At 47.5% G+C, this 12,600-nt stretch overlaps 1 protein-coding gene across 1 annotated transcript; it reads right to left on the bottom strand.

The window, feature by feature from the left end:
• Nucleotides 1–1,110: 1,110 nt before the first annotated feature.
• On the bottom strand, nucleotides 1,111–9,573 carry LOC144159259 (uncharacterized). Its single transcript, XM_077690637.1, has 2 exons — nucleotides 9,103–9,573; nucleotides 1,111–2,515 (listed from the first exon to the last, which is right to left on the bottom strand). The coding sequence occupies exons 1-2, from the start codon at nucleotides 9,388–9,390 to the stop codon at nucleotides 1,253–1,255; spliced, it is 1,551 nt and encodes a 516-aa protein (XP_077546763.1). The 5' UTR covers nucleotides 9,391–9,573; the 3' UTR covers nucleotides 1,111–1,252.
• Nucleotides 9,574–12,600: the final 3,027 nt, after the last annotated feature.

Genomic DNA, 12,600 nt, shown 5'->3' on the forward strand with positions numbered 1-12,600 from the left:
GGCGCACATTCAGGATACGTTTGGTCCTTCAGACGGGTTAAGAGACTGAAAAGTGTCAAAAGGCAAGAGTAATACTTAATTACGTTTATGACTACGGGGGTAAGTCACCTCGCTTGTCTGGAGTGCCGTGCAGTGGCTAAGTTTGTGGGACAGCAGCAGGGGGCAAACCACGCAAACCACTCCGAAAAAAAAAACCCACTCTGAAACAATGCTGAAACCACTCTGAAGAAAAGTCCTTCAAGGGTGAGTTCACCACCACTGATGTCTAGCATATTGGTTTCGTTTCTGCTTCATTACCGCGAGCCTTTACTCGGGACCTGCATTTAGCGAAAGCCTGGATGTAACGAAAAAGTGCGAATTTCTCTCACCTTTGTTATATCCAGGTTTAACTTTACTAGGAAGAGTGTTGCCAAGGGAACGCGGTGTACAAAATGCCTAAAGCTCTTCGAATTTATGCGCTGAGAATCGCCAAACTTTTGTAGTGCGTCCATATATGTTGCTACGATCAGAGACCTTAATAAACGCGGTCGTTACTGATGTCGCGGCAGAACAAGGTCGCAGTAGGCTGCTTGAAACTAAAAGCATCTCACCCAAAATACACGAACAGACAATGCACGTGCCACTTGATTCAGTACAAACAAACATGAAGGAAACGAGAGGGAGGAGTGTGTTTTTGTGGCGGTAGTGGAGATGAAGGTGCTGTTATTGAACGTGTCCTTTCTTAAAAAAAACACATTTCGAATCAACCCTTCGCTGAAGTATGATTTAATAGAGCTGACACAAACAATATGAACATCCTAAAAATGCTCGCTCATTGGTTTGGATAATCAGGAATGGGCTAATGCGCATCACACGGTGCCGCCATCGAGAGTCGGACAAAGCATTAATTTACTCGGCGCTGTGATTGGGTTACTGCTGTGTGTTCGCCGCCTCAGCAAGGCTTGAGACGTAATTTGAGAACGTACAATTATGGTTGTTCAAATATATTTTGAGGTTCCTGACAGAAAACAAAACGGTGCCCTGCTCCCATATATTGAACCTTACGCGCTGCCTAATGTGTGTACGGTTAAGTATTCGCACTACAAATTGTGCAGTGAGACGCCCTAGCTCAAAGTCACCGAAGTCCTCAAATAAAACAACTGGTACATAGAAGTCTCGCGCTTCAAGTACGCTAGTTATTGCATCTTACAAGCGAACAGAAACAAATTGTTCGCATTTGGCACGGCTCCTTCTGGCACACGAACCTCCAGTGCTATTTGTTAAGAGAGACAAGTAATGTCATACTATCGCTATTATAATATCCCCCGCGACTAAGCGCTGGTATGAACTCACAAAAACAATCCTGGAATCCTAACAAAACTGCTCTGTTCGCAACGCAGCTGCGCGCCATGGGCCGATCGCTCTTTCCTGGGTATTCAGGATGTCGTAGGTACACGTCCGCCCGGCCTGATGTGGAGCAAGAGCCTTGCACAGTTCCACCCCACTTTAAATAGACACTGAGGTAACCAGGACTGTCTCCATCCGCGGCCACTTGCAAATACTTATCCCGGCGATACCATCGTGTAAAGAGTAAGACAATCTTCTCGGACTTAATTATGCTGTCGACGTTGGTGACACGCACAACGTACCCGTTTTCCACTGCTTCCAGTCGGCTGATGAAGGGTGACATGCCAACTGTCCTACTTCCAAAACGGCCAGAAAAGAAAGAGTCTACTTCTGCCATCGGTTGTTTCAATTGCTCATCGGCCCTATAACGCAGCAATTCGAGGTAAGCGTGCGACTCCGTTGCCACAAGTTCCAACTTTCGAAGGATGTGCCTCTTTTCCAGTTTCCACGGCATCTCACTCACAGTTGCCGTCAGTTCTTCACGGGAGTCGTCCGCCATCAGGTCGGAAGATTTCGTCAGGTGAGTTCGAGGCTCACGTAGCTGAGATCGAAGCTCTTCGACAAAGGTTGTCGAGAGCTCCTGTCTAGACTGGGCGAGCTGTTCGCTCAGCCGGTGCTCGGTTTCCCTCAATGCCGTGGCGATGGAATCACTCTGATTATCGCGCAGTTTGGCTTCTAACGATTGAACGTTGACTTCAAACATCCTTGCTTGCTTCTCTAAGGTATGCGCGAGCCTCTGCTCACTGTCGGTGAGAGCCCTCGACACTGTCGCCATCTGGGTGGTGATGCTTCTAGCCTCTTCCAAAACTTCGTTTATGTTGCTTTGAAGTTCCGGCAGACGGTCCTGGTAAGGGTCCCTGAAGAGTGCCTTCAACTCGTTCATGGTGGTTGCGATGTCATGAGGGCTAAGCATAAGCCCGTGGCGCAACGCTGGTGGGTCGGGTGGATTCGTATTGCCGCCGCCTTGGCATCCGGCCCTGTAATGCCTTGGTAGGTCTCGATGTAGTACAGAGCCACTGCAGCGGGGGCATGAGACCAGGTGGAAAGTGCACTGCTGCTCGTAATGTGTCAGGACAGCTTGAAGGGTGCCGGCGAATGTGCAGCCCTGTGGTTCGTTCCAGCAGCAAGCCTTGAAAAAAGAAAAATAGAGGAATACGAAATAAGCACTAGTGGTTGACTGTTCTTCACAAGTTATAAACGCAGGGGAGTGCTGTGTAGGCAACACACACACGTGCGCTCGGTATTTTTTCTTCGTTTTTTTTTTCGATAACGCCAACGGACCGAGCTCAAGCTTAAACCGCCCACCTGCTAATAAGAAAGTGCAAAGTGTAAAATGTATTTGGCAAGTTCCCCAACTATTTCGCTATCTGGAACAGGGGTTCACGCGAAACTGTTGGCTTAGGTCTCAGTAAAGTCACCCGTCGCCGTTTAGCTTCTGGTTTTGTTCGCCAAACACCTTCAGCCACCCGCCGTTTCCGTATCGCCTGGATTTCAGACTGCCGGAACTAACGATTAACTCGACGAGCACGTGCACGTTCAGGGCCCGCTCCCGTTGGCATTCTGTCATTCGGTGGAGCAGACCGCGCAGCCTACCCACGCTCTGAACAAAAATTCTAGTAGAAAGGAAGTAAGCGGTTGTATTTACTAACTCCTTACGAACTTTACTACCTCCCGAACGGTACGCAGCTCATTGCCACTAAGTATGCAAACCTTAAAGCTATCGCTACTAGTCAGGACCGTGCACTTACTAACTGGTGATTGTTTGATACTAACTTCCACTGATAGTACGAAATGACATGAATTATCGAACGTAATAAATACAGCACTTTTTCCACTCCAAATCACGAGTAAGAAGGTTTTGCAAATCCACGAGCTCACTTGTGTATGCTCACATTAAAATGCGCAATTCTAAAATAATCACTAAATTATTTCATTTATGCCTTTGACAGGACGTTCACCGCTGCGGGCTAAAAAAGGAAGAGCAGACGTATTTCTAAGGTAACTAAGTTGTATTCGCTCTCCTCATGCGTCCCGTTGGTTTCTTGCTCAATTTGAGTCTAAGTGTGATATGTGCATGTTGGATGTGTCCATGTCGTGCTGCGTGCTCAGGCTATCCACATTGTCACGCGTAGCTTTTTACTGGGTTATGAATGACCAGTTAGTAAAATACTAAGCACACTTAGTGGATACTGCGACAAGTAACTGTTTCGTGTTCTGTTAGTAAGTGCCACGACTTTTTTTTAGAGTGCATGGCAGAGCCGTTATGGGCCTGGCTGGCGAGAAAGCCGCGCGGAGCGACCTAACTCCCCTTTCCCTCCTCCCAAGTGAGGGAGTGGCAGTGATTGGCTGGGAGTATGGAGTGATCCGGCACGCCACCTGTGGGTGCCGCCACCAGCTACGGATGAGGAGCACCAGAGGCGGTCGCGGAAGGCATAAGGAGAGGGAGGGTTCTGAGGTAGGGCCACACCGACGGCACAAGTCAGCCCGTTCAAGCTTCGCTTGAAAAAACGGCACGATATATTAGAGGTCAGGAATGATTCACCGATGGGAAAACACCACGGCTGCCCCTGTACTCCCCGCGTGTAAATATTTTTCCGCGGAGGGCCCTGGTTTAATTTCGTCTTTGTACTGCTCAAATGCGGAGACGTCGTCACCCTCTAAAAGGGCTACAACTACGGCGCCTGGAAGCGAGGCGCCTGCGGAAGCGACTACGGCAGCGTCCTCCTGGGGAAAAAAAATTCATCTTTTTTTTAAAGCAAAGCTTTACTACTTTCGTGAAGCGGTTTCGCGGAGGACGCGCAAGGTGACCTTTTGACCGGAGTCACATTCCCGACGACACACCCCTTAAAGCGCCTCGTGTGATTCGCCGGGCCCGCAGTCGGCGCTGCGCTCAAGGCCCTATTGTAAGTCGGTCTGCTCAGATCGCGGCCACTCCCGTCGCGGCGGCGACGGAGTGGCGGCTCAGCTGATCGGCAGCCGACCAAACCCCCAGCCTCCCACGCATGCGCCTGTGGGGCGTCTCGGGCGATGTGACTCATTTTGCGCCGCATTCGCCATGAAAGAGAAACGCCACGTTCGCCGAGAATAAAAGCCAGGCACGGCGTCCTTCTGTGAGCGTTGCACGGGGCCGAACGGCTGTGAACTGTGGTTGGCAATACAGCTAAATCAAAGGCTAACCAAGCAAAACCAAGTCTCAAACAGACTAAGCGAAGCTTTTGCTTTGCACATCCAAGGTTAGTTGAGCTAAGCAGCTTCCATTTCTTTTACTATGCATGGTGGGTGTGACCACGAAGTACGTTCTCCAAACGCCACTTCCTCCGTCAGTGCGTTGGTACCCGGCCTTGGTGTCTCGTTTCTCCTTTGTATTTTCCATTGCCTCGCCGAGGGTCCCTTTCCCCCGCCGAGCTGAAAAGTGTCCTGTCAACGGCGGTTGGACTCAGGAAAGCATTTTGTAGGCCCACTGCGGGAGGTTGCTAGTTGTCCTGTATACAATTTTGTACATACATGCTGAGACTCAGAATCTGCCGCTGTCCTGACGGTGAGGTGAGACACGGCGGTGCATCTTCTGAAGGAAGCAAGAACCAAAATGTACTCCAATTTACCCATATCATGTCTCTTTCCGGAATATAGTTTGTTCATTCTCATTAACCATTACCTGACCTTTACCGATTAAGGTATGTACTCGAACTAAGAGTTAAGGTATGTGTTCGAACTAATGGAGTAGCAGGCGCAATTGTCTGGGGACATCCACGTTTATTTTTCGCGACAATATCTTGCCTGACCAGGTTCTAAGCAACTGTATCGCACGCACACATGGGTTTAAAGTGACCCGGTCACTGAATATTTTAGTTCAAAGCTGCAGGTTCCACGCCCAAACAGGTGTTTTATGATTTAAGCATTGTACAAGTTGAACTTAAAAAATTCACGTTCGAAAGTACTTGGCCTGATTGACTAATTGCAGCGTTTGAAAAATTTAAAAAATGCGCAATTTAATGTACTATTGTTAGTGATCTATTACAAATCAGGCGATTTGCTGGGCGATTTGTAATGAAAGGTGAATTTTTCGAATTATTCCAAACCACTGCTTCTTGATTCCTTGCAAAACCAGTGAACTATTGTAAGTGATTCACCAATGATAATGCAAATTGCCAGTCCTCTGCGACGGCGCCCTGACTTCTTTTAGGCACCGCACTACTACAGGAGCGCACGGGCAAAACATTCAGCTGCTAATTCGTAAGAGGCTACCACTGCTTCTCACAGTTGGTCAGTAGAAGCATGTTGAGAGAACACGCCCATAAAACGAGCGAACTTATTGTTCAAAGTTGAAGAAAATATAATTTTGTTATATAAGGAATCTATTTCTAGGGCAGTAATCACGGTGAAACCAAGGTGCAGATTTGGGCGAGTTGGTACGGGTTCATAAGGAAAAAACAACCAGCGCAAGGAAGACGAGGAAGGCTACAAACACAGCGCTGCACTCACAACTGAAATTTTTAATGAATTTATATGCTTACTTTTCATTAAAAATTTCAGTTGTGAGTAAGGCGCTGTGTTTACAGTAACAACGAATAACCTATGTTTCGTTGAGGGATTATTTATGCTTCGAAAAGCGATGTAGAGCTTGTTACTTCTTGATCGGAATGAGAAGCAATAGTTAAAACAAGGTGCCGTAGTTAAAAGTAGTATGCTTATTCATTTCTACGGCGAAAACAAGCCAGCTGACCTATCAATGCCCTGTTACCGCGTAGGCTGCCATCTGAACGTACAGGTGCCGTTAGAAGTAATTGGAGCACGGGAGCTGTGGCCGAACCGTATCGGAGCGCCGTGTAGCTACATCGGCGGTAAACGAAAGGACGAGAACATGCATGCGCGTCTGCCGACGGCGATAGCCCATTTATACCTCGCAAACCAATTCTTTTAACCTAGCTTCGAACATTGTTCGCAGCATACTGGGGCCCTATTCTCGACTGCACAAACTGCTGGCATTTCGCCCATGTTTTTTTGCGTAAGCACGACGTAAGCAATCAGTGACGTGCTGCACCTATATAGCTATGACGACATGCAGCGTAATTTGACGAGTCACTCATAAAGATCGCTACCAAGGTATCAGATATTGTGCAAGAAAGATATAAAAACACTTGGCATGTACTATAAAAATTAAGACGGTAGCTGGGGCTGACAAAAAAAACACATTTCTGGAGGTCAAATTTGGCGTCAACACCACAAGGCAATCGAGTAACGTTGATCCAAAAGCAAGCGAAAGGCGGATTTCAAGCTCAAGAACATCACACAATTTTTTTACCCTATCTATTTATTTCTTTCAATCGCTTTTAGTAACATAGCTGGGCTCTCTGCTCCAATGCAAGCTTTGTTGCGTTATCACCTTCCCTGCCGCCACCGCCGCCACGCCATCGTCTGCTGCTATGTTACAAGTTTATGGCGTGATCAGAGAAAAAGACGGCCGATACCATCGCTTGTATGACACATAAGAGCAGCGAAGCGCTACGCCTGATAACCGCGGAGCGCACCGATGTCGCCGATACACTCATTCGTCAAGCTCGACTTCAATCAGCGCTGTAATGAACCAAATAGTCACTTTTCTTTGTTATTTTTCTATTGAGTTCGATCATGTGACGCAACAGCTTACTAGGGCGAGTATGGACAAATGCCAAGCATTGGGTTCTCTTTGTCATGGAGAGGCTTGTACTGCCCTCTTACGTTGCGGTTACGCACGGGTTACGCCAAACAAATAATTTTTATTTTATTGCCAAACATAAAAGCAAAATACTGCACGTTATTTGTTTGCTCCATGATCGCTGACTTGGAAGCAGTTGAAACTGTAATTTGTTTCTCTAGGAAACATGCTTTACACAGCGCGCATGCGAAACTGCGCCTGCTGAAAATTGCCGCACATTTCGCGGCGCCGTAAGCCGGGGCCATATTTTGCTTGTATTTTGCGACAAACATGTCGAAAAATACAAGCAAAATAGGGCAAAAAATGGCCCCGGCTTACGGCGCCGCGAATAATGCGGCAAGTTGCAGCAGGCCGCCAGTTTCAAGCTGTTACGTAGCATTACGTCACTTTTACGCAGCCTGAAGTTGCCAATGCATGGCGTAATCGTTCCCGCCAACTGTTTAAATACGTCACGCCTTCTCAGCCAATCACAGAGGGGGTGTGTATTACAAGCAGGATTGTTCTTGAATAGCAAAGACAGGCTTACGTTGTCATGTCCGCTGCATTTAGTCTGGTTTTTCATTGCCGGCCAAGAATTATGCGACTTTAGTAACGAGAAATAAGGCAAACTTTAGAACTGGTGTCCGTAAACGACATGAAACGTCAAAATGACGACAGCACACACAACCGCTTTGTCAACCGGAAGCACGTGACCAAAATTGAAAGCCAATCAGAAAAGACTTCCGGAAAATTGCCTGAATTGCCGGCAATTTGTGCAGTCGGAAATAGGGCCCCTGGTCTCGGCGATGGCGCTGATAGCAGAGTCGCATCTCCAAAACATCTCTGGCGCACTTCCAGCGCACGCGAGCTGGCCGGAAAAACGGCGCGCTATCACAGGAATCTGCAGTCACAGTTTTTCTTTCAAGCATATTTATGTGTGTGCGCTATCAGCGCTATCACCGAGACCAGTATGCTGCGAATAATGTTCGAAGCTAAGTTAAAAGAAGTGGTTTGCGAGGTATAAAAGGGCTATCGCCGTCGGCAGGCGCGCATGCGTGTTCTCGTCCTTTCGTTTACCGCCGGTAAAGCTACACGGCGCTCCTATGCGGTTCGGCCACAGCTCCCGCGCTCCAATTACTCCTAACGGCATCTGTACGCGTCCTTCTGCGTTGAAAACCGGTATCCCAAGCAAAATGCATCGGTTTCGATATTACAACTGATGAAGCAATGGAGAGAATTCCATTGTTTAGGTTCCAATGGAACCTAGGTGTTCCATTTTCAGCGCAAATTGCCAGCGGTCGAAAAGAAGTTATACTTCTTTCTTTTTCCGTTGCGCATATTCACTGCGGAGGACGGCTAGAAATAAGGACCTTTAGGTGGCTAATACGCCTGGTTCTGAAAATTCACAAGAGCTGTTAATTTGAAAGTTAAACGCTGTAGCATAGTACTACGTGCCACGCGCTGTCATAGAAAGCGAAAAAAGTGACTCAAAGATGCTGTAGCAGAAGAGCAGCCGGACGGAGAAACACGCGCCAAAAGGCAAAAAACACGAAAGAAAGAAAAGCACAAGAGATAGTAGTAGTAGTAGTAAAAATTTCATTGAAACGGGAGAGCGCTGGTCAAAACAGGGGAAAGGAAAAGGGACAGAGTTATTAAAGCACCGAGGCAGTGGTGCAGTTCTTGGACTTCACAGTGTAACTCTTTTCACACTGATCAGGACTCGGCTCGTTTCAGCCCAAATCTTGAAATGAGTATCATCGTGCTTTCGCCTTTAAAACGCGCAAGCAGCGTTGAATGGCCCAGGAAAATTTTCGTTAACGTACTGGGCATTTCAGTTAAAGATTAAACTCCATCACTATTTAGATATCGGGATTGAAAAACCGGCACGCTCATGCATAACCCTCGCAAACGTCCCTGTGCGAAGCTAAAATACGCTTCAACAACCTGCCTTAAAGAATACAGAAATATGTAGCCTGGTGCGCAGTATGCTAGGCATATGAAAACTTTGACATGTTCAAACTAAACCAGGAGGAAGTTCTTACCTTCAGTTTATCAGCAGCTGCTGGCGGTAACTGGAACCTCTGACTGTCGCCCACAGCGAAAGACTCTTGGTCAAGCGGACACACGATGTTTCCGTCCTCCACGCTGTGACTCTCGCACGACTCGCACAGGGTGTGCAGACAAGGCAGTATAACCGTCCTCCGAGGAATCACGCTGCACAGTGCGCACGTAAGGTGAGGAGGCACTACTGCAGCGAACTTGGTGACCCGCCAGCTCGCGCCACTGACGAGGCCTTGCACTCGGTGAAGTGGGGCGTCTTGATCGGGCATTGCAGCGACAGTTCCGCGACGCTTCCTGGCGAAGCAGTACGCCCTACGGCAGCACTCAGCCAACGGGCGGAGTATGAAACGGGGTACTGACAAGCAGCTCAGGGTTCGCGAAACGCCCCTTGAATGATAACAGCTCAGATGATCGTCGCACCAGCCCGGCGCCGGATATCTATTCTGTGCTGGCGGTGTGCACTCACACGATGTGAGCGAGATTGGCGAAACACCTTTCTATGATAGAAAAGCCTGTGTTGTCAAGTCCCCGGGGAAAGCGTACCTGCCTATAGCAGGATTTCAAGTTCGCCATTTGCTCGATGTAGTCGCCCCAAAAGCGCACATACTTTACTTATTTCGGGTCCCATGAAAAACATACCTACACCACAAAACAAGGCAAAGATTTTCCAACCTGGGGTTGATGTTACTGAAATAGGCATAACGTAAATGCAATAAAAGGGTGGCTACAGCGGAAATAAAAAAAAAACAAATTTGCGAAGAGTCATGTTTGGCAATGAGCGGCGTGTTGAAGGAGCAAAAAAAAATGAAGGCCAGAAGTCAATAATACCGAGGAAGACGAAGAAGAAATTCAACAGTTTTTTGAGCTTGGTCGAAGTACGTTCATTTTTTCAGACGAAAGAAAGCGGACAAAGACGGCTCCCCTGAAGGACCTACGAAGCCACGACATTTGGAGTACGCGGTACGAAGCCATACCAACTATTCCACCACGGAGTCTACAATGTGCGTGCGTTCACGCCTACGTGCGTGCGTGTCAGATGGGTTACTGTGTGGAAATTAACAAAGTTGTCTACAACTGCGTGCATAGTATTCTTGAGCTTCTTGTCTTCATTGTAAGTTTTTTATAGCCAGATTTGATGATTAGTAGTCAAATACATTGGGGTATTTTATTGTTCGAAGGTTTTCCTTCGCCTGTCTTCGCCCACATTGTCCATTTACACATTATAGCGACTAGGGGCCCCAACTTAACGAATTATGTATTTTCGCAAAGATGCGAGATGCAGACGTGCAGGGCGGATTTGTTTTGCGATTTTTTACTTGTGGCAGGAGGCGCTTCTCAGAGGACAGGATTCGTTGCATAGACGGAAGACGCAGTGTGCGTGCCGTGGTAGAGGGAAATGTTCAACATTTTTTTCTCGGCTGTCACCGCTTGTGGGCAGCTATGCTGAAGGACCCTATTGAGCGTTTTGGGTTTGCTCTATCTGTTTCAGTTATATTATCTATTGGGGCAACCAATTTGGGGCACGCAAAAAGGGAAATATATACAGTGAAACCTCGTTGATACGTTTTTCACGGGAACCTGAAAATAAAAAGTATTATCCAAAAATCGTATTATCCAAATAGGTTAAAAAAAAGGAGGAAAATATGCATGCTCCGTGAGGAACTCACTTTTATGGAGCAACATTGAAGTAACTCCTCAATTTATGCTACCCTTTCTTCTTCTGAATGTCCAGGAGTACATTCTTTTAAAACGTACAAAAAGAAGTTGCCGGTATTTGTTGCTCTGTCAGACACTGCCTTGTACGACAATCCGTGTCGTGCCGTAAATCGGTGAAGGCAGCCTCCGGATGCTTGAAAGATTTGAATTCGCAAAGAGAGCGTGATGTTGTGAACTGCTTTGCGTAGGACTGACGCGTCGAAGTTCACACCTGAAGCTCTTACTTCCTTAATACCTGTGCTACACGAGCGTTTGAAAGGACATTGCAGTCGAATGACCTTCAAAATTTCACATGCATACCCAGCTTTCGCGCTCAAAATTCTAACCTCGCAGGAACCTAGGAAAATTATTTCAGGAAAGTGATATTTGGCCCAAAGCAAGACTTCAACGGGAACATAGAAACACTAGAAGAACATTCCAGGATTCTGAATAGTTTATGTGTAATTCGGGATCAAATGTTACTCCCCATGCATTTCTACGGGATAGTTTCCATGGCTCAGGAACCTAGCCGCAAAGCGTGAAAGACTTGAAACTGTGCGCAAAGCAAGTTTTCACCCCCAATGTTAGCAGCGCGAAAGAACTTTACATTACGCTAAATAACTACAGCTTTATCGCTGTTGAACGGACTGCCATGAGCGGGAAAGCTGCACATGGTCATTCGAACTGGAAGCAGTTCCGCCGATCTACACGACAATTCACAAAAGGCAGTTGAAAGATTCCGCGTTCGCCCGCTATGTTTTCGGTGTCGCCACTGCTGCGCAGTTTGGTTATTGACAATAATTTGATTTTAAAGTTAAAATGAGCAAAAAACAGTAATTAGCGATCAAACTGATAACATTCTACAAGCGTGCACAAAATTTGTGCTGACAGCCAGTTCTTTTTTTTTTTTTTGTTTTTGCAGCACTGGTATTTTTTTTGTAACGCTCGTGTAGCACGGGTATTAACCATGGAAGCAGGATGCTTTCCTTTCACTCATGCTTCGTACCTGTCGTTCATTTTACACCAGGTACAAAAACTTGCAGCTTCTTGAGAAGTTACTCTTGCTGACCGACGATAGTGTTGAGCGTTGACACTGGCAAAGCGAGCTCGCTCGCCAATCCCACGCGCTTCCTTCTCGGGTTCCCTTCGAATTGGTGTGCAATTTCCACTTGCGCCTTGCATTTCATTGTCGTTGTCACAAGGCTAGAAACACGGCCGCGCATATCAAAAAGGCAAAAAGAGAACAAATCACTGCGTTGGAAGCCCGCTCCATGGAGAAGTTGGGAAGGGAAGTCGCGCCTGACACGAGCATGGCGCGCCTTCTTCCTTGATTATGATACGATTTGGTACAATGCGTGGTGCATCGCCTGATTTGTCAGGCTTGCACGAACGGCCAGGCATTGCAGTAATGTTTTTGGCGCAAAACCGGCGCTTTCGCTCTCTTGGCGCCTCTGCAACGTGCAGGTCGTGGATTGTTGGAATGCGGTTTCAGTGAGTATACCGAAGAATAAACGCAAGATTACTAGCCCCTAGATGCCGTTACATGCGGCATCTAGGAGCTAGATGCCCATCTAGGTGATCGGCGTGTTTTCTGCTCGGCTCGAACGTCCAGGATACCTCAAGGCCGAGCCACATCCTCCCTTTGGCCTTCAAGATTGTCAACCACGTGCCTACTAGCGAGCGCACGAGGTTCAACGCCACTTCACAACCTCGCAACGGCTTGCGCCAACGGCAAGGTGACAGAGCGCCAGTGGCCATCACACCGAGCAAGCCAGCGGCATCGA

Source organism: Haemaphysalis longicornis, unplaced genomic scaffold (assembly GCF_048455015.1).
Source record: "Haemaphysalis longicornis isolate Haplotype H1 unplaced genomic scaffold, Haemaphysalis longicornis Haplotype H1 scaffold_10, whole genome shotgun sequence".
Lineage (NCBI taxonomy): Eukaryota > Metazoa > Arthropoda > Arachnida > Ixodida > Ixodidae > Haemaphysalis > Haemaphysalis longicornis.